Source organism: Aythya marila (assembly GCF_965140915.1).
Source record: "Aythya marila genome assembly, chromosome: 9".
Taxonomy (NCBI): Eukaryota; Metazoa; Chordata; class Aves; order Anseriformes; family Anatidae; genus Aythya; species Aythya marila.
The window spans coordinates 14,365,441-14,385,028 of record NC_139050.1 but is presented as its reverse complement, the minus strand read 5'-3'; the positions used below and the strand labels follow the sequence as shown (position 1 = coordinate 14,385,028).

Genomic DNA, 19,588 nt, shown 5'->3' with positions numbered 1-19,588 from the left:
CGAGCTGGTCAGTGCAGGCAGGGAAGCCCTGTGCCCAGCTGCAGGCTCCCTCCTAGTCCCCCTGCTCGTAGCTGGGGTTAACGTAAACCTCAGCCATGCGTTTGGCTGCAAAGTCCTTTGTGTTTACTGGAGGCCAGTTTGGATCCCTCTGCAGCATCCTCTGCCATTTTCGGTACTGGCTCTTCGACTGGTACCCAAAGCAGGCTTTAATCAGCATCCAGAGGTGCTTGTTCTGCAGGAGGACGTCCTGTGGAGTGAGATGGCATAGCATCAGTGGAGGGGGACCAAAGCCAGCCCCCGTGCCATGTGCCAGCTCCGTTATATCAGGAGAACACTGTTCTCAGGCTGTTCTGCTGAAGGGGATAACCAAGGGACAAGTTTCTGTTTCCTCCTGGGGCTGTGGGACACCTGAGAATGTGCTGCCTTGCAGGGGACAAGACCTGGCATTGGACACAACCCCATGTTTACATCCAGGATGGCACAGCCAGCCCTGATCAACAAAATATGACTCCTGAGCCCCTGGGCCTGCTTTAGGGCTTAGTCATTGTTGCACAAGCAGGTGCAGCTTCTGGCCTGGCTGCTTGCAGGGTGAGAGAAAACTGTTTTAAAATCAAGGCCAAACACCAGACCCGTGCTGCTCCCTCCTAGGCAGCTGTATGGCATTACTCACTCCATAAAGGCCTAAGGGATGGGGTCTAAATTGTCTCTGGAGCTGCATCAAGAGTATTTGATCAACACACAGTGAGTCTTGAGGAAAAAAGGGAGAAGATAAAAAAAAAAGTCCCCGAGGATTTGTGCTTCTGCAGGAGGAGAGCATGGTTGCAAATGGGGGAAGAAAGTCCCAAATGCTCCTGCTGCTCACACAGGGGAGCAGCTGGTAAACAAACACACTCACCTCTGTAAAAAAAGATATGCAGAAGGTGGCCAGGAGCATCAGTAAGACATAAACTCTCCAGATCATGGGAGTGCACAGAAACTGTTAGAAAAGACATGGGGAGCAATTAGGTTTGAATGCCTTGCCAAGATTTGCATCTGTTCCTAATGATTTGAGAGGCTGACTAACATGTTCCCGATGGCATGCATGGAGGAAGCAGTAGGCAGCAACAGTAATTCCTTGTCACAGAGATCTTGGAGGGTCTGATGCCAGCTTCCCCCTGGCACATAGCTCCTTGACATCTCCACTACCGACACTGCTGCTGAAACCAGCAGACTGGGTGCCCAGGGCAGGATTTGGTGCCCAAATATTCTGGGGAGCCACAGCCAACGCGCAGTGTGTGCATGTCCACACTAACAGCAGATCTCTGCCTGCCTCCATCCACTGTCAGACAGCTGGGTTCCTGTTATTGGGGTGGCACAGCTGGTGGCAGCCACTCCTCCTGTGCCCTGGCCAGGCAGAGGCAGGCACAGCCCCACAGGAATTCATCCTGCTCCAGGAGGGGTGGCAGCAGCAGCCGTCCCTGCACACTTGCTGCTCCAGCCAGCAAACCTCCAACGTGCAAACCCACGCTCCGTGCCGTTGTCCTTTTCTGTTAGGAAGGACAGCTCAGCACGATATAAAGCGCTTTTTCTTCTTCTTCCTACTGCCACCCTGTCTGCAGGGAGGAGGAGGATTGCCTCATTAATCATGCCCTTGTTGGAGGGATGTTGGAGAAGTCTGAAAGGGCTGCCCAGTCAGCATCAAAGCAGCAAATTCACTTCCAAGATGACTGTAGCTGTGGCTTGTGCTCTGTATGCATATGTAAAAGGGCAAGCAAAAAATGCATGTTTTGTTTGGGCTTACCTGCATGCCACTGTACACAGCATCAATGTCGGCGAAGAAGAGGAAGAGGCAGACTGCAAGCTGGAGGGCCAGGAGGACTGAAAACACATCTGGGGAAACAAGAGCATTGATGGCCTAGGGAAAAGGGTGTTTTGATGACCAAACTCTGCAAATATGCTGATGGGAGCCCCATATACTAATGCTGTAAAACTGACAGCCTGTATTTTATTTTATTTTTATGCCTAAAAGAGCTGTGGAACTGGAACCAAGAGGAGCTACTCCCCAGCAGCCTGTTGCAAAGCTCACCACCTGCACTGTTTTTCTTGCACAAGTGATTTGGCACTTTCAGATTCCTAAACAAGCACAGGGATCTGCCTCAAAAGGGCTCTGCTGCGAGCCACCCCAGCATCCTTCCCCTGTGCTTGCTGCTCCACCTGCTCAGCTGGGCACCTGGACAGCAGGCAGCAGAGAAGGCAGCTTGCTCTTGAGGCTGGGTGCTCTGCAACTGACAAGTCCAGAGGTGGACAATGCTTGTGCCTTGCACAGGGAGAGCTTGTCTGGGTTTGCATCCTTTTTCAAAGGAGCAGGAGGCCATAAAGTAATGGCAAATGGCTCAGGGGTCTAGAGGTGCCAAAATCCTGGCAATTAGCAGGACCTGAGCACCTAAAACTAGCTGGCAAATTGGGTCAACAGCCTCCTGCAACCTTCCTCACTGCCGGGGTGGAGAGGTGACAGGGCTGAGTGGGTGGCAAAAAGAAGGGAATTGCTCTTTGCTTCCTCCTAGTGATTGTTCCTGAAGCACGTAAGTGTGAGCAGATTCCTCAGCTGAGAGTCCTCTCAGCCCCAGGCTGGCTGCTTGCAGGGCAGCTTCTTCTGGCCTCACCTCTCTTCTGCGGGTGATCAGGGCTCAGCAAAATGGGTTTCGGACCTGCCTTTTGACAAAATACCTAATGAAATCAGCTTTGCTAAGGTTAAGCGAAATCCTGTCCTCTCATCCATGAACAAAAAGCTACAATTGCAAAGGAGCTATCAGTCAGCTAGAGCCCGGTAGGGGTAAATCATGTCTACAAAACTCAAACAGAAAATGAAAGGTTACTACAAGAGGATTTTAACAGTGATATTATCACAGGCTTTTCTTTCTCATCTCTAGGAATGGAAGTCAGGCAAGGTAAGACCACATCTCAGAGGAGCCCTTTTTGATGTGGGATTTTGAAACAAATACATCTGATCCTTATATGCTATGTGTGTTCTCAGTAATACACAGTTCTGCACTAAACCCAGTACATCATCTTCTGGAAAGCACATATTTTCCAAGATGCAGTCTCCTTTTTCAGCTCTGCTGCTTCTTTTCTCAAGGAGGAAGCTAACATACACAGTGCTCAGTGTACTTTTTTAGAGACGGGGAAGTAGGAGCTCGGATACACAACAATTATATTGCATGCCAGTCACCAGCGTGGGTACAAAAAAAGCCATGGCATCCCTTCCCTAGCAGCCTCTCCTGCTACGGTTATTTTGGGGCAGGGAGGCTGCAAAGCACACATAACTCCAGCTCTACTCACAGTTGGTGTAGATGGGCTTCCGGAAGGGCTTTCCCTTGGAAAAGACAAAGGCCACAATGATGCAGTTGATAGTGGTCAATGGCCATAGTGTCGTGTCTTCGTAACTGAGGACAGTGCTCTGGGCACTGCTGGTACCATTCCCCTTGGGGCTGGTGGCAAGCACGGTCTGGTTCCCCAGAGAGCAATGTCTGTAAGGTAACACTCAGCATTTTGTCCCTGCTTTCTCCTGCAAGAGTGAGCAGCAACAGCAATTCCCTCCTCTCTCGTACCCAGCCTACCATAACAGCCAGATATCATCACAGGAATGAAAAACATATTTTAAAAACCAACAAACAAAATCCCAAAATACAACTTAATCCCTGCCCCATGCCAAAGTCTCATCTCCCAGGCGAGCACTGAAAGCAGTGCTCAAGACAGCGACGAGGACACGTGCCCCAGCTGCCCGCACACCGTGTGATGTGCCTCCCCCCTGCCCACCTTGTTCTGCACCATGGTGGGATGCTCACTGTTATATCATAACTAGGCTCTGGAACATGGGGAGTTTTTGTTTGCATTGTGCAAACATGCAAAATGAGCCAGCTTCCAAACCTGCAATCATCTTAAAGCCAAGCTGGGTTCAAGAAAACCCCAGCCTCAGGGCTGTGGTGTTTGTTTGTTTGTTTCTTTTTTCTCGGCAGAGCTTTGCAGCCGCAGGAGGGCTGCAGAGGGGAGCAGGGAGCCACCATGTGCCCAAGGCTGGGCTGGCCCCACATCAAGAGCTGCAGGTGGGGGTCCTGGTCGAGGAGAACGACTCACCTCTGGCTGGCCAGCGCTACATACCAGGGCTGCTGCTTCACCAGAAGGAAGCCACAGGTCTGCATGGTTACAGTGAAGCACACGTTGAGGACAACAGAGAGCAGCAATGGAGGAGAGATGAGCTGGCCGGGGGGGCGGTAGGGTGCCAGCTTTGGATAAGCTTCAGTCAAGCTCACTGGAGAGAAACAAATGGTGTTTGTGGTCAGTGGCAGCATTGTCCACCAGCAGCCCTCTGCACTCGCTGAGCAAACAGAGCCACATGCAGATCCCCCATCCCAACATCATGGGTGAGAAGTGCAAGCCTGGCTCTAACAAGCAGGCAAGAAAGGGCTTTATCTCCACTGTTTTCCGTCTGAACCCTCTCTGAATCCTCTCCACGCCAGGGAAACATTCAGGGAAGATGGGGAATATCACTTGCAGCCAGGGATTCCCATGGGAGCCCAAGAGCCATACTGGGTCTCATGCTGGGACCATGCTGGAGCTGGAGTTATGCTGAGACCCACTAGAAGCCACCAGAGCAACCTCTGCTCTTCACATTGAGTCTCACATCCAAACCCTATCAATTCTGTAGATTCCTGTAGCTATGTTTTCAAATGATTATGAGCCAAATGACATGCTCTGTACCCAAGGGATTGCACTACCACTGATGGTTATGGTGTTATTGACAGCAGAACTTGGCTTCTCGTTTTAATTTTTGTTGGAAAAAGAAGTTGACTATTTATACTCAGGCTCTCCAACAGACACAGCGGGCTTCTCCGAGCTGCTTACTTGTTAGGCAAACCAGAAGGGTAATGACAACGTCTTGTATCAAGTACTGGTGATTCCCAAAGATTTGCAGCTGCTGTAACAAAAACACAGAAGAGCCCACCTGACAACCAATGTCAACTTCGAGGACACCAGCTGTAGCACCAGCTGCCATTTCAGAGCAGCAGCATGTCAGCAACAACATCCTCACTACCCTGATGCAACCTTTGAGCACGAGCGAGCCCTTGCAGGTGACCCAGTAGGATGTGAATATTTTTTCCACCCTTCCTCCAGCAGACACCAGTACTCATGGACCACCCAGGGCTGGTCACGCATTCCCAGCCTGCAGTAACTGTTCAAGCCTTCACATTGTGCCAAGCTTGAAAAACCTTTGGGTAGTAGGGACATGGACACAGTTGGTACGCCCAAACTAGCGGCTGTGAAAGCAGGGTTATTTCATCATTTGTTTCAACTGTTCTGATATTAACTGAAATACTTAATGTAGTAAATTATTATTCAATTATCCAGCTTTTCACATCTTCAAAAGTTTATCCTTACTCCATCTTACTCCTCGAAGTCCCATATGCCTTCTCTCCCCTGCTGAGTAATACCACCGAAGATAAAAACCTGTAGTGAGCACAGCATGGTGATAAAAGATTGGCATTAAACACTTACCCAAAACAGCAGAGCAGTACCAACAAACTGAATGAGGCCATACAGGGTCAGGTATTTAACCACAGCAAAGGAAGAAACCAAAGCAGCTCGACCTTCCCTGCTCAAACACAAAACAAAGCTAAAAAAACCCTAACCCACCCAGTACTGGGATTTTAGTGCCACAGGCTGTTTCTGCTTCTATGGAGAGTAATTCCTTTTGTTTAGAATCCTTAAGAAGAATGGAAAATATTTTAAATGCCATAGGCATATTTTGGCCTTAAGATAATGCAGAGCCACCTAAGTACCCCTCATATGCAGTGTTTTGTTTCTTTGTGTTTATTCTCCAGCTACAATTTTAATACCTGGCTTAAGCTGCTGCTTTTTCATTTCTAATTTGTTCAACAGTTCTGGGAATCAAGTGCATTGCTACATAAAGAAGTAATTGTCTTTTCATACATTTGGCTAAATGGCATTATTCCTGGCTGCTCAATGACTGCATACAGCATATGGATATCAAATTTTTAAAGTAATGACAAGCAAATCTCTCCTGTGGTTACTGTAATACCTGCCCTCTTGTGCAACTCTACTCCTGAACTTGTTCCAAAAATATCAGCCTCTATAGGCAACAATGACAGTATTGGAATTCAAGGATTTCAAAAACAAACAAACAAACAAAAGCCCCTTATGCTTTATTTTATACAGTTACTGGGGAACAATTAAGTTTGGTTCATCAGCATCTCTCATGGTAGCATGCACACACAGCTGTGTGTATGTATATGTTTTTGTACACACACATTATAGCCATAAATACTTATTTTTCATCACCAAACTGTCTCAGGAACCTGCACACAGCTATGCAACTCACACTAGTGACCCCACACACCAAGCTCAGTGCAGGCAGCAGCACCCCAAGACATCACAACTTACCTGATCAGCTCCGGCACACACTGGATGTTGGGGATTTGGGAGGTGAAAGGCGAAGCCACTGATGCCTCCTGCTCCGACAGCGATATCCCTGCATGGGCCATTTTCAAAGCCTGAAATCCACAGAAGGAGGAAACTGGAGATGCGTTCCCCCCTCCCACATACAAACACACACTTTTAGTGGTGCTTTACAATTTTTGTTTCAAGTGTCTTTTGTAATTGATCTTCATCTATTCTGTGGCCCGTCTGATCTCATTTTCCAGATATCTTTCATTCCCTACAGCTTAAATACTTTGTTTGTTCATTTAATCCCACTGTACCTATTTACAATTCTTTGAACTACCCTGTATGCTCTGTCTCCCACACTGGAGTTTGTGCATACCTCTCCTGTTAAACAATCTGCTAAGCTATTTAAATTAGCATTTTATCCTCTTTCTACTCCTTTCAATCTCCTGTTCATATTTCTCTTAATGTTCTCTTATAAGATCCCCTTAACCCAGCCTTGTCACCTCTGCTTTAGTGCTCAGGAATGGGCTATGGATGACTTTCACCAAACCAGCCAATGCATTGTTATAAAATTATATTATGATAATACATTATCACAATAATATAATAGATAATAGAATATATATATATATATTATCATTAAGGCCCTCCAATTTGCAACTGTAAAATCTGAACAAATATGTAAGAAGTATACTTATTCTAATATCTGGGGTGGGGGGGGAAGCTTTCTATTATTGTGCATGTTCATACATAAAAACACACATAAGTAGTATTTTACAACAACACGCTGACCAAGTATACCCACAGGCTAATATGGGAAATGCTGGTGACAAGTTGTGCTGAGCAGCATCTCACCATAGTATGCTTTAGGTTGAAAGAGGTAAAATTTAAGGAAAGCGGCAGATTTGCTCGTACGTACCCCACAGTCGTTGGCTCCATCACCGCACATGCCCACATAGTAACTGTTGGAGGAAAAGGAGGGAAAACACTGATGAAAGGAGGGAAAATGGGAGAGTAGGAAGGTGTTTGTAGGTGCTGGAGGCTGGCTCAGTGTTCTTATCTCAGCTCTGTTTCATGCAGCCTTCTGTGCTGTGATGGAGCGGGGTCCAAGGCCACGGCAAGGGCTGCTTGGGGCAGGGGGCCTGGGGCAGCACCAGCAGGGCCAGTTACACCTCAGAGAACACCTTCCCTCAGTTGGACTCAAAAAGAAAGCCAACAGAATCTTACTTGAGTTTCTGAAGCTCTTCCACAAGGCTGGATTTCTGGCCAGGAGACATTCTAGCAAAGACAGTTGCATTCACCAGTATCTGCAGGACAGAGCAGTGGGCTGTCTCAGGTGGGTGTTCATGCCCTGCTGCCTGCTGAGGCAGGATCAGGCCTCCCCAGTGAGTGCCTGACACAGTTCTCTAATGCATTCTCCCTGCCCTAGCCACGGTTTTGTTACACTTAGGATAAGGTTTCTCCTAACATCACGTTCAGCAGGCTCTGGTTTCTGCCTCGCCCCTCCACGGGGAGACCAGTGGTCACCACGCGCACTGCGGCAGCTGTGGAGCAGCCAGGCCTCATACCTGCTCCACTGGTGTGGCACAGATGGCTGGTGACAGTGGCAATAACACTGCTCAGCCGGGGGTTTTTCCAATCTATCCAGAGAAGTCCCTCTCCCGACACCAGCTATTTAACAGTAGGGTGACAGGCACTGAAGATTTCTGCTGCTAGGAGTGGGTATTTCATGTTCCTGCTGCCACTGCTGAACACAAGACATTGCCAGCTCTGGCAGTGGTACATGGCAATAGGGTTGATGTTTTTAATTAAACTGAAACGGAGGAGGTGACTGCGGAGTAACTCCACCATGCAGCTGCTCATGGCACCTCAGCCACCTCGGTCAGCCAGGGCTCGGCAAATACAGAAAGCCAACTGCTCGGGCTGACCTTGAGGCACACTGGGAGGCTGCCGAGGTGTCAGAAGTGACAACACTACAGGTACTGACAGGAAAATACCTTTCTCCAGCCAGAACACTACTGCCCTTTACACATAACAGGGAGGACGAGCAAGCGCTTTGTTACCTCTGAACTTACTTTTGGCAGCAAGCTGTAGAAGTGCTTTACGAGAACCTGGTAGGATTTCCCGTTCATGGCAAAATGGTAGTTGCAGCTTTCTCCATCGAAGTTGATCTTTTCCTGGGCATTAGCACATACCTCCAAGAAATAAGACAGCATTTAATCTCAGACTGAGATCACCACGAAGCCTTGGACCCCAGAACTGACCCATCCCTGGAGCTGCCCCTGTCCTGGTGACAACAGGCCCCAAGGTGTCACTCAGCCCACGGCAAGGGCAGCGTCCCTGCCCCTAGACAGCAATCACCCTCCTGCTTTGTATCCAGCTATGCCAACAGCCCCCTGCCACACCGCACTGTTACCCACCAGACAAACAGGGACACAGCATCTCACAGCATCTTTTCTGCAGTCCTTTCCTGTAACTTCAGGCCTACCAGTGCTTTTCTAGCTGTGAGAACACAGCTAGAAAATAGCTGTTGCCAATACCATTTAGCCACAGATGGCTAGTTTAAACACTGAAGTTTGGTCCAGAAAATAACCTCACAGACAAGTATTTTTAAATGCATTAATTAGGCACACTTCAAGCATGAAGGAAGCAGTCACTGCATCTGCAGAGCATTACCACTTATTCATATAGTTATTTTGCACGCTGTCCTGAGCAAAGAGTCTCTGTATTAACTGTTTCTCCCTAGTAGGTGAATGGTCCATATCACACCCCGTATACCCTGAGGCAAGTAGGAACCAACCCTTTGTACATCCTCCCTTCCTCAAAGCTGCCTCAAAATGCTCAGCAAGGAACCCACACCCCAAAAGCCAGCTATTAGACATCAAAGCTTTGTTAATTCATCCTGGCACCCGACAGCAACCTCCCCAGCTGCACATACAGGGGCAGCAGCTGTGCTTGCTTTGCTGTCTTCTGCCAGCTGCCAGGCAATGGAAGCTGGAGCAGGGCCCTCTGGTTCACTTGCTTCGATGATGATGACTTTGCTGGCCTTGGGAATCATTTCCGCACTCCTGGCCACTGTGACCGCTGTCTGTAGGTTGTCCCCTGCCAACGATACCAGAGAGGCTGGCCCTTTGTGTCCTCTGTCATGCCCCAGGTAGGGGCTGTGGAGCTGCTGTGCAATGGGGATGCTGGAGGAGCAAGTGCTTCCTGTGCTGCTCCCGTTCACCATGGCTGGAGTTGGGGGATTCACCTGTGACCATGACACTCCTGATACGGGCGGCAGCCAGCTCCCGCAGCACAGGCTTCGTCTCCTGCTTCAGGCGATTCTCCATCACCAGGAGGCCCAGGAACACCAGCTCAGACTCGGCCTCCTCTCTTGGGGCAAGGACAGAAACACAGGTGCTGCTGTGCTCAGCTGGAAACAGGCTTGGCTATGCAGTGAAATGCAACTGGCACAAGTTCAGTGCTCAACAAGCACCAGCATTTCTGCAGCTTCAGCCAAGCCACAGGTCCCCTGCCTTACGGTCCCCTGGAAGGAGCAGCCCAGCCAAGGTGCAGGCAGGGAGGGAGCAGAGATCTGCAGGACCAGACTAGCTGAAACCTGCAGGCTACAGCACTCAGCATGGCTTTCTATCACAGTCCCAATCCATGGCCATACTGAAGCACAATTACCAGCTTTCATTGCCCTTTGATAACAGCTTCGGAAATTCAGCTCAGTGAGCTTTGCAAGAGCAGTACTTAATTGCAAGGCAATTAACAGCATAATCAGCATCTGCTGAGAGGAAGGTGTGATGCAGCTCAGCTTCCCCATACGCTTCCATAAGCAGGAGAGGAGGGGGAGGGCTGGGTCAGGTCCTAACAAGCTGGTAGGGAAGCAAGCCCGCAGCGATGCTAGCAGCTCCTCAGCACATCTTACCTCTCCAGGTCGCTCACATCTACATCCTTTCCTAGGCTTAGCACTTTATGGGCCAGCGCGATAACTCTGAAGCCTTGGCTTGTGTACATCTTAAGCTCCTTTAAGAAATCAGCTGGGACTGTTTACAGGAGAAAAGTGTCATGGTTAGAATATTCCACCCTTGCTGACTGCTCCTCTGGGGTTAAGCCTGCCCTTTAACACACTGTATAGCCTTACAGCACTCAGCTTTTTCGCAGAAGTCAGCTAAGGCTGTGTAACTGACTGTTCAAATAAGTGATCCGTGAATCCATTTTCTACTTCTTAAATGAATGTTAAAGTGCAGGTAGGTATGATGCATTACTGGGCAGAGAAAAAAGGACTGATTACATCATTCTGACCTGAGCTTTACAGCATACATGCTGAGTACTGGTCAGGGAGTTGATTTTATGTTAATGCCTTAGTGGGAAATTTCTCCAAAATCCTAAAAAATAAAATAAAAAATAAATCTAAAAGCAGAGTTCCTTTTAACTTAGCAGTATTTTGTAATCACTACATACTGCAATCACAGCTTTACAGCATGGTACCTAATTATTTATTAAGCTGTAATCAATACAAGAACAATCGAGACAGGAGGAGAGGAGCTATTTAGAAACCTGAGAAAGTGGAACTGTTTTTAAGATATCTTTTCTGCTGATGCTAAATTATTTGGAGGTTTGTGTCATTGGAAATTACATAGCTTTAAATTAAGTTTTTCCATTGTCCCTCAAAACCATTTTCACCTGTTTTCAGGTCATTGCCATCTCAAATAACAAACAACAGAGATGCAGACCACTGGTTGGCACCCTTCCAAAGTATTCAGTGAATATGACCCGAGTTTTAAGTTTGCAGGCAAATTGGAGAACAAGCCTGTAATATTGGTCTCACACACACAAAAGAAAAGCCTATGTTTACTTGCAGAGGGAGGACAGAAGTCTTGGCTTGAGTGTTAATAGCAATTATCCTTAATAACGATAATTTGCATGTCCACAGCAAGTTTCCCATTGCCAAGATTTAAAGCCTTTGTAAGCTGGGTCAATAACTCGATGCTGAATTTACAGGTCAATAAATTAACAGAAAATTTAAGGACTCATGCAGCACATCAGAGTGGCTGTGACACATGCAATTACCACCACCCCACACCTTCTCTGGGTATTTTGACATGCCAATGTTATTTACAGGCTGTATCTTCAGCTGATGCCTGTCAGCTGGGTGATGTATAGCAGCTGAACCGCAGGCTGTGCATCTCACTAGCTGCTGGGCTCTGTGAATCCTAATTCACAAACAAGCTTATTTGTATAGTTAACTAATGATATTTAGGTTCTGTACTGACCCCAGGCTTGTTTCTGGGATGAACTGTACATATGTAGTAGCAGAGTGAATGCTGCAAACCTTGCTAACACAAGGTCTGGTTTGGATTAAGTCCAAAGACTGTAAAGGTGCCCTTCCCCACATCTATACCAGTTTCTTGTCTGCATAAGCTGGACACTATTTCTGGTGCTCCTTTCATGTACAGGTCATACTGTTCCTCTCCAATCTTCTGTGAAACAACAGACATCCTCTGCAATCCAGAGGAAAATGGGAATTGATGTAGGATTGCTATTCCTTCTACAGGAGCCTGGAAGAGGTCAGAAAAGGGAGATGTTACTTAGGGGGTTGATTCATAGATTACACAGAGCAAATCCATCCTGAGCTTCAGCTCATTTGAGCCTTTCTGGCTTAGGTGATTTATTATTGATAGGAGACAGTTTTAGTGTTTTCTGGCTATAGGATCGGATCACTAATAACAAGATTAGGAACCACAGTTTCAAAAACAGTGGCTTCCTAGCACACTTCCCATGAACCTCAGTGTTTTTCTTAATATTCAACTTGTTTTCTGGGCTTTGTCCCAGGTTTTCTCTTAGCAACCACACACTGATGCAATATTCCTGGAGTTACAGACAGAGGAACAGAAAATTGATGTTAGAGTGACATTACCAAGGGAACAGAGCAATGCTAGAAATAAGATTGTTTTCCATGTTGCCACAGCACTGTCTTTGTGGTACTGCTAACAGAAATCACCCCCCTTCTGCTGGGAAGAAGCTGTCTGGGTTAATGTACAGGCTGGAAATTTAACAATTTTCAGCCATAAAAACATGGGGCTCCTGCCTGGATTTTCGAGAGATGAGGTGAAGCAAACACCACCATGCTTTGGGGTGAGGCTGGTGAATCTGTCAGTGTGCTTGCACAGCCATTAGCAGCAGACTTGTTCATGCTCCTAGCTGTAGTGCCTAGACCTTAAAGTACCTCTTCCTGCAGATAAAGCCGTGCTTTAGATATTTTTCTAGATTGCAAGCTTTCTTTACAATGGTCTCCACTTAGACTGGTCATAAAGCTTCATTGTGGCAGCAGGTTTATTGGGTGAGGAAGCAGAAGTCTGTATCTGTTATTAGTGTAAATAGCAGAGCTGGAAATGAGAGGGTTTTAGGCACAAGAGCCCTTCTGGAAGTGAAGCTCAGGGGCAGCTCCCTGAGTTTAATCAGAATCTGCTTTTCAGGTCCTCAGCTTCCAGGCACTCTGTTCACAGGAAAGATACACCACAGGACCAAGAGTGGAGGAAAGGCCTATTGCAGCCAGTCACCAAGTTAAATAGTGCATGTACTAGAAGCTTCACAAGCTGGATGTTGAAAGCACAGAATATTAATTCCCAGAAAGCCAGACTCACACTGCTGGCCTTTGGCCCCGGTCTAACAATGCAGGTGTGAAGAGCACCAGCCCCATCCTGAGACATGTTGGACTCTTCTATCTCCTGTACATGGAAAAAAAAAAAAAAAAAAAAAAAAAAAAAAAAAAAAAGTTATTTCTGATGTTCCTTGTTTTGTATTTTTTGGCTTCACACCTGTCTGTTAAAAACAGGGATGGCAGTACATGACAGCATGTTTCCCCTTTGCTGTTGGCACCCAGCTGCTACAGTGTTTTGTTGTAATCTATGAGGTCTTTCTATCCATCATCACTGACAACCTCCCTGCAGCCCTGTCCTTAGCAGAAGCCTACAGGGCACTGCATCTTTAGACCTGATGAGAGCAAAAAACCTGTGTCAAATTTTGTTTTCTCTAAATCAAAGTCCCACAGAAATTTAATGTCATAGCAACAAAAGGAAAAGAGAACTAATCCCTATCTAGCTGGTTTTATCTTCCAGCCTCCTGCTTTAAAAGACTCTCACTGATGTTCTGTGCAGAAACTGAGTGGCAGTTTTAGGTGTAGGATGCTTTAGCCCTCCATCTTAGCTACTTTGTGTACTGCCAAGGCTCATTCCCCCTCATTGTCCCCTTCTGCTGTTGTGCGGCTCTGCTGCTGCTTGTCCTTCCACCAGCCCGATGCCTTCCCGCAGTGCTTCTGCGAGAGCTGCATCTGTTTTATTTATTGATTAGAGTCTCCTGAGGAAAAGCTTGAAGGAGAAGAGATGATGGGGCAGTTAACTGCAGTGACCCCAGAGCCCTTCCAGGCTGGGATGGGGAGAAGCAGCACCTTTCCATCCCTGCCCCCCCCAGCACAACCCTCCCCAGCACTGCAGGTGCGCCCCAAGGCTCAGCCTCTTGCCCCCTCCCCAGCTGTCTCAGTCTTGCTGTTCATTCAGCCTTCGGCTCCAGCCCTGGCTTCTTCATAGGGATGTCCCTTTGCTAATCAGAGAGAACAGCCCTCAGCACAAGGGCACAGAAACCTGCCTTCATGCTTCCTCAGCTGGCCTGTGCTCTGTGTGTAGCCAGCAGCACAGTCTGAGCCCCTGCTTCCAGCAGCAAGGCTCCCCTTCTGCTTCGTTACAGTCCAACATTTACAAATCAAGTTAAGAGAGCAAACACAGGCATCCCTGAGTAAAATGATTGCTGAACTACAAAAAAAAAAAAAAAAAAAAAAAAAAAAACACAAACCAAAAAAAAACAACACAGTTGTAGTGCTGCAAATCTGCCACGAGGTTAGTAGGGATAACAGCAAATTCCATCTGTTGTGACCAGGACTGAAAGGGTTTCCCCTACAGACATGCCTTGGAGCTTGGCCTTGACCCAGGGGCTGTGCTTTGGAGGTTGCAGAGGACACGAGTCACGTTACCCAGTGCGTGCCCTCAAACATTTTCAGGTCCAGCGGATCTCCTTGAATCTTCTTGTCCAAAACCACCAAGGAATGGCAGCTTGCCATGGCTCCACACACAGGTCCCCAGGGCAGAGGAGTGCTAGATGGAAATTTGTGAATTTTCTGAAACCTGGTTAAAAGAAGAAGGTTAGTGGGACTGATAACAAGAAGGATGCAGAGAAGCCCCCAGCTAGCACATACAGGTGCAGCTTTGCTGCATTTAGTGGTGCTGAACCCCAAAACAGCAAGCAACTTGCTGTCCTACCCTTCCTTCTGATAACAGCTCAGGGGCACTAAGGAGTCTAAACCATTCCCAGTAATTAATTGTCATGAGTTCAGCTTGATGCAAAGTAACTGAGAAGGGAAGACAGAGGGGTGGTACAGGACTGCTTAGCAATTGCTGTTTGGTATTAGAGCAGAGAAGATGCTATCAGAAAAAAAAAAAAAAAAAAAACGACTTGCAGCAGAGACCTCCGAGGCATTTAGCAATATGGCCTTGGAGAGCCTCCACTTCCACTGGTAGTTCTATCTGCAAACCCACAGACACCAGATGCTTGTCCCTCACCTTGGTTTTTAAAAATGGGTAAGCCAGACTTCTATTGAGTTACTTGAGGCACACTATTAAAGATCCATGTCCTGATTTATTTCTTTGGAAAGCCTTGAGATTTATTCCCTCTCTGGCCCTGCAGAGCATGTGTGCAGCTAGGCTGGCTGAAGGTTCTGTTATTTCACCGTGGAAGTTATTTCTCAGAGTCTTCTCACAGACATTTTTTCCTTCTAAGAAACTGGCTGGCTGATGAGCTGTGTCTGCCAGACCAGAACATAGCCCATTACCATTTAGGCTGACATGTTAAGGAAAAATTTAAATAATTTTTATTTACCTTTGATCACCACTAGCATCCCATTTCTAAAACAGGCACAGTGAAATGCATCTGGAAGCAAGCAGCATGACAGCTCGCAGCTCTATTAAAAGGAACAATGAATCCCAGGACCTGTCATCCCTCTGGGCCATCAGAGTCTGTTCTGTTTCCAGCAAATTATACCTTGTTCTCAGGCTGGTCATAATTGGCTTATTAATTAATTAATACTTGAGAGACACCGTGAAAATGCTAAACAATATAAAACCAACAAACATTTGTATCTTATTAAACATACAATAGGATATTTTGCAAGTGGAATGAAATTCCTTTACTGTCATTGCCTCACAGTATTCAGATTAGCTGACAGCTAGTCTTATAATGTGTTTAAGAATGTGAATATTTAAGAAAGAGTAATTATGTAAATACACTAATGAGATCAACACAGCCAGCAATAGCTCCTCCTTGCATTCTGGCAAGCCACCAGCACTGGTTCCCAGCTGGGCATAGATTTGACATGTCAGCGGAGACAGACTTATGTTCTGACACCTCACGGAGTTCCTTATTACGAGGATTTATTCTGATATATGGGTCCAATTTTGCTCTGCTGCCCACATGAACAGACACTACCTGCAAGGCTACCTTGGTGGAAGTCCCTCTGGCATTTGCCTGCCTCCTGGGAGGCTCCCAGTCCATCCAACACCCCCTGCTCAGCATGGCCTCCCTGGGGCACTGGATGGGCACCAAGAAGGGACCATGCTGTCTGCCTGTGGTTTGGTCCTGCTGGAGGAGTATTTTATCGGTTGACACTTATTAATCTCTTCTCATTAATTTGCATCAGATAGCAATTTTCTCTCTATCCTTTGAGGAAGTATTGGGAATGTGATTTTTCTCCCGCAATGAATTCATCCTATCATTCATTATAGCATGATTATCTCTGTGGTGTTGAGGTATCTTATATATTAACAGCAACTAATGAAATCCAGAAGTAGATATGGGTGTGTGATTTGTCCTGGCCACTGCAAAAGATTAATATTTTGAGTTGGCATAACATGCAGGCTGCACAGCAGAGCTGAAGTCTGTTATTGTATTTTAATAATATGAATTAAATAGTATAATTCTGGATATAGTCAGGTTTAGTATTTGCATACTGGATATCTCTTGAGGCTTTCAGTGCTCCTTAGGCTTGGATTTGAGATGGAGCATGCCAGGGCTATGAGGGAGTCTGTAAGGACACCTAAGCTTTGCAGGTCTGATCTGTGGTCTCATGGATTTTTGCAGTGTTTACAGAAGGTAGGCGAGATTTGACAGGCACTGAAGATGGCAACACTTCATTTCAACAGAAGGAGCATTATCCTAACCCTTAAAGGATGAAAGGTTTATTGAACAGATTAAGAATATTTATTGAACTATGCTACGAATGACATAATTGAAAAGCTCTGTGCATATTCTCCAAATCCCCATGGGGTAATTAAAAGCACTCACACTGCTGTGGCTTCTGCCTTGAATTAGCAGCTGTGCTCACCACTACACAAGGCACTGTATTGGCAAGGAAGGAGCTGAGCAGAGGGCAGGGATCTTTAACCCCTGCCTCCCCCAAGTCCCCCACCTCTTGCTGCATGTTCTTTGCTGTCTCTCCCTATCCCATGCAACCACCCCCTGCCAATCTGACCGCTGGGCAATACCTCTGCACTGGAGATGGGTTCCCTCTAAAGAATTCCTTCCTTACCAGCTTCCCTCAGAAGGGAGGACACCCCACAGGTCCAGTCCATCTTCTGTCAGTGTGCCTGTCTAAAATGAGATAAATGGTCATTACCCTTTTCCTGCCCACCTCTTCCCCTGACACATACCCAGGGCTCCTTCCTGGGCAGGGTAATGAAAGCCTCATGCTCCCAGTGTCACCCTGCCCCACAGGCACCTGCAGAGGATGTTTTCATGGGGGCAGGTGAGAGAAGACTGGGGAGAAATAAAAATAAGAGATAAAATAACCACTATGCATCCCCCAGCATCTTTGAGTGCCCCAGGAAGTGCCTTACTTTGTCAAAGCAAACAAGGTTGATCTGCCCACAGATATTAATCCTCTGTGGAGTGATGCAGAAAATCTTCTTTTTCTTCAGCCTCCTTTGGGCATAAACAGTGCCTGTGGTCAAGGCAGCGGGGATCGCGGGAGGCACAGCCACAGTGAGGAGGAGGAGGGCCATAGCCACTACTTCTGCCACCGGCTTCTGCAAGCAGCCAGAGCAACAGGTGGTGAGGTGGGGGCAACAGCCCCCTGGGGGTCCCTCCTGCCACAGAGCAATGCACCCCAAGGTCTGACCATGGATTTATTCTGCTTCTTTCTGTCCTGTCCCCACATGCACACACTTCTGGCAGCAGCAGACTTGACTGCAGAAGCAGAAGATATTCCAGTGGCCTCGGAGCTGGTGCACAGCCTGGGAGCACTGCCTGTACTTACTTGGTGGTACGTGAACACACACACGGTATATATCAGTCCCAGTACGCCGATGGCGGAGAGGCCTATGATGAACTTGAAGGCATCTCCGTAGAGCTGGAAGTTCATGGGCTTGGGGTAGAGGATGGATCTCACCAGGTCACCTTTAGCGGTGTTGAACCCTGTGTGAAGACATGAGCCTTACATCACCCCAGTGACAAAGTGGTGGCATGGTGAGCCAGCTCTGTCAGAAACGGATGGCACCACACAGGCCTCGGCCATCAGGTGGCAGCGAGGACCGCTTGGGTGTGGCGGAGCCACAAGAGTTACAAGGAGACACCAGCTCTCCCATCAGTCTCCCAGGAAGCCATTTTCCCCAATCTGGTCAAAAGACAGAGGACATACCAGTTTGCAGCACCACAGCTTTCACTGGCCCTCTGCCAGTTGGCTTCGTCTGAATGACTTCAGTCCCACAGAAGAGGACGTGTCTCCGGTAGTCCTCCATGCTGTGGGTTTTCCAGGGCATCGGACTCTCCGTGAGAGGCAAGGGGGTTTTAGTGACTGGAATACTTTCACCTGAGAACAGCAGTGTGCTGCTTCACTTAAAGGAGATTTAAGAGTCTTATCAGATTGTGCATATTAAAAAATAACAGCGCCCTTTAGGTGCTTAAGCTTACCTGACTAATCAGCTTGCTTAAGTACTTACAGATGTGGATTTGTGGTGACAAGCCATTACAGTTTTCATGTCAGAGTCCATCTGTGGCTTCTCTGAGCATTTTCTGTCAATGGGCTTGGGACAAATTTCACCCCTGGCCCAAGTTCAGGCCTTGCAGTGGCACAGTGTTTGCTGTAATGCTGACTCATATGCTCATACATGGCCTGCTTGAACCAAGCCACTGCAAGATCAGAATCCAAAAAGCCAGAAAATACATATTCATTGTGTTTGAATATTTTCACTTTTTGCTCCTGACAGTATTTTAATCCTACTTTTGTGTATGTGTGGATAAGAAATACATATTACACAATGGTAGTGTTCAAAAGCCCAAGACAGCTGTGAATTATTCAAACCACAGTTTTCCCACCTCCTGCTGCAAACTATTCTAATAAATAGTAAACAATTTTCTGTCAGAACAGAGAGACATTGCCCTGACAGAGAACCTGCACAGGGTGTTAACATTTCAAACTCCAAGGCTGCACCTGTGAGCATCCCTTCATTCACAACGCAGCTCCCATCAATCAGGACAGCGTCACATGGGAGAGAGAGCTTTTTTCCATCTAAAAGAAACAAATCTCCTGGGACTAAGTAACGAGACTCCAGCTCTTTGCAACCTGTAGAATAATATGAAAATGAACTTCATTTGTGCTCAAGTTCTGAGCAATAAAACACAAGTTTCAAAGCACACATAACATCACAAAACTTCTACACTGCATGATTTAAGACCAGTGCCTTTTAGAAATAAAACTGGCTGAAAAGCAATAGCACAAAGGTAAGCCTTTGTCTGAACGTCTTCCTCCAAGTAGGTGTCTGCAGTTTTACTGGCTTAGTGTCCACAAAATGCTGACCTCAAAAACCTGTCTAAGGCCCTTACATCTCTCATCAACCCTAGAAATTGCATATCTGAGCACCTTTGGGAGGCAAAAATACTATAACCCCTATTTTATGGGCAAGGAACTGAGACACAGGGAAGGAAGCATGTACCTCAGTGGGAGCCATATATCCAGACTCATCGAGACTCATTCACAAGCTACTTGACAAGCTTGTGAAAGTAGCCTATAGCAGGGCAGGGAAGCAGATCTCTGAAGGACAGAGTTGTTATCTGG

The 19,588-nt window shown here is 47.0% G+C and overlaps 1 protein-coding gene across 1 annotated transcript in view; it reads right to left on the bottom strand.

The window, feature by feature from the left end:
* Window positions 1–52: 52 nt before the first annotated feature.
* The window catches only part of ATP13A5 (ATPase 13A5), a gene marked incomplete at both ends in the record, with an annotated part of 30,326 nt that continues 10,790 nt past the window's right edge, over window positions 53–19,588 (bottom strand). The window contains 22 exons of the mRNA XM_082767669.1: window positions 53–247; window positions 896–976; window positions 1,781–1,869; window positions 3,319–3,506; window positions 4,114–4,288; window positions 4,882–4,954; window positions 5,533–5,629; window positions 6,439–6,548; window positions 7,361–7,403; window positions 7,669–7,748; window positions 8,517–8,636; window positions 9,380–9,543; window positions 9,692–9,816; window positions 10,358–10,475; window positions 11,834–11,990; window positions 13,077–13,160; window positions 14,459–14,609; window positions 17,066–17,127; window positions 17,373–17,561; window positions 17,792–17,949; window positions 18,173–18,343; window positions 18,965–19,096. Of these exons, the coding sequence (XP_082623795.1) occupies window positions 53–247; window positions 896–976; window positions 1,781–1,869; window positions 3,319–3,506; window positions 4,114–4,288; window positions 4,882–4,954; window positions 5,533–5,629; window positions 6,439–6,548; window positions 7,361–7,403; window positions 7,669–7,748; window positions 8,517–8,636; window positions 9,380–9,543; window positions 9,692–9,816; window positions 10,358–10,475; window positions 11,834–11,990; window positions 13,077–13,160; window positions 14,459–14,609; window positions 17,066–17,127; window positions 17,373–17,561; window positions 17,792–17,949; window positions 18,173–18,343; window positions 18,965–19,096 (2,762 nt within the window). The remainder of the gene's footprint in view (window positions 248–895; window positions 977–1,780; window positions 1,870–3,318; window positions 3,507–4,113; window positions 4,289–4,881; window positions 4,955–5,532; window positions 5,630–6,438; window positions 6,549–7,360; window positions 7,404–7,668; window positions 7,749–8,516; window positions 8,637–9,379; window positions 9,544–9,691; window positions 9,817–10,357; window positions 10,476–11,833; window positions 11,991–13,076; window positions 13,161–14,458; window positions 14,610–17,065; window positions 17,128–17,372; window positions 17,562–17,791; window positions 17,950–18,172; window positions 18,344–18,964; window positions 19,097–19,588) is intronic.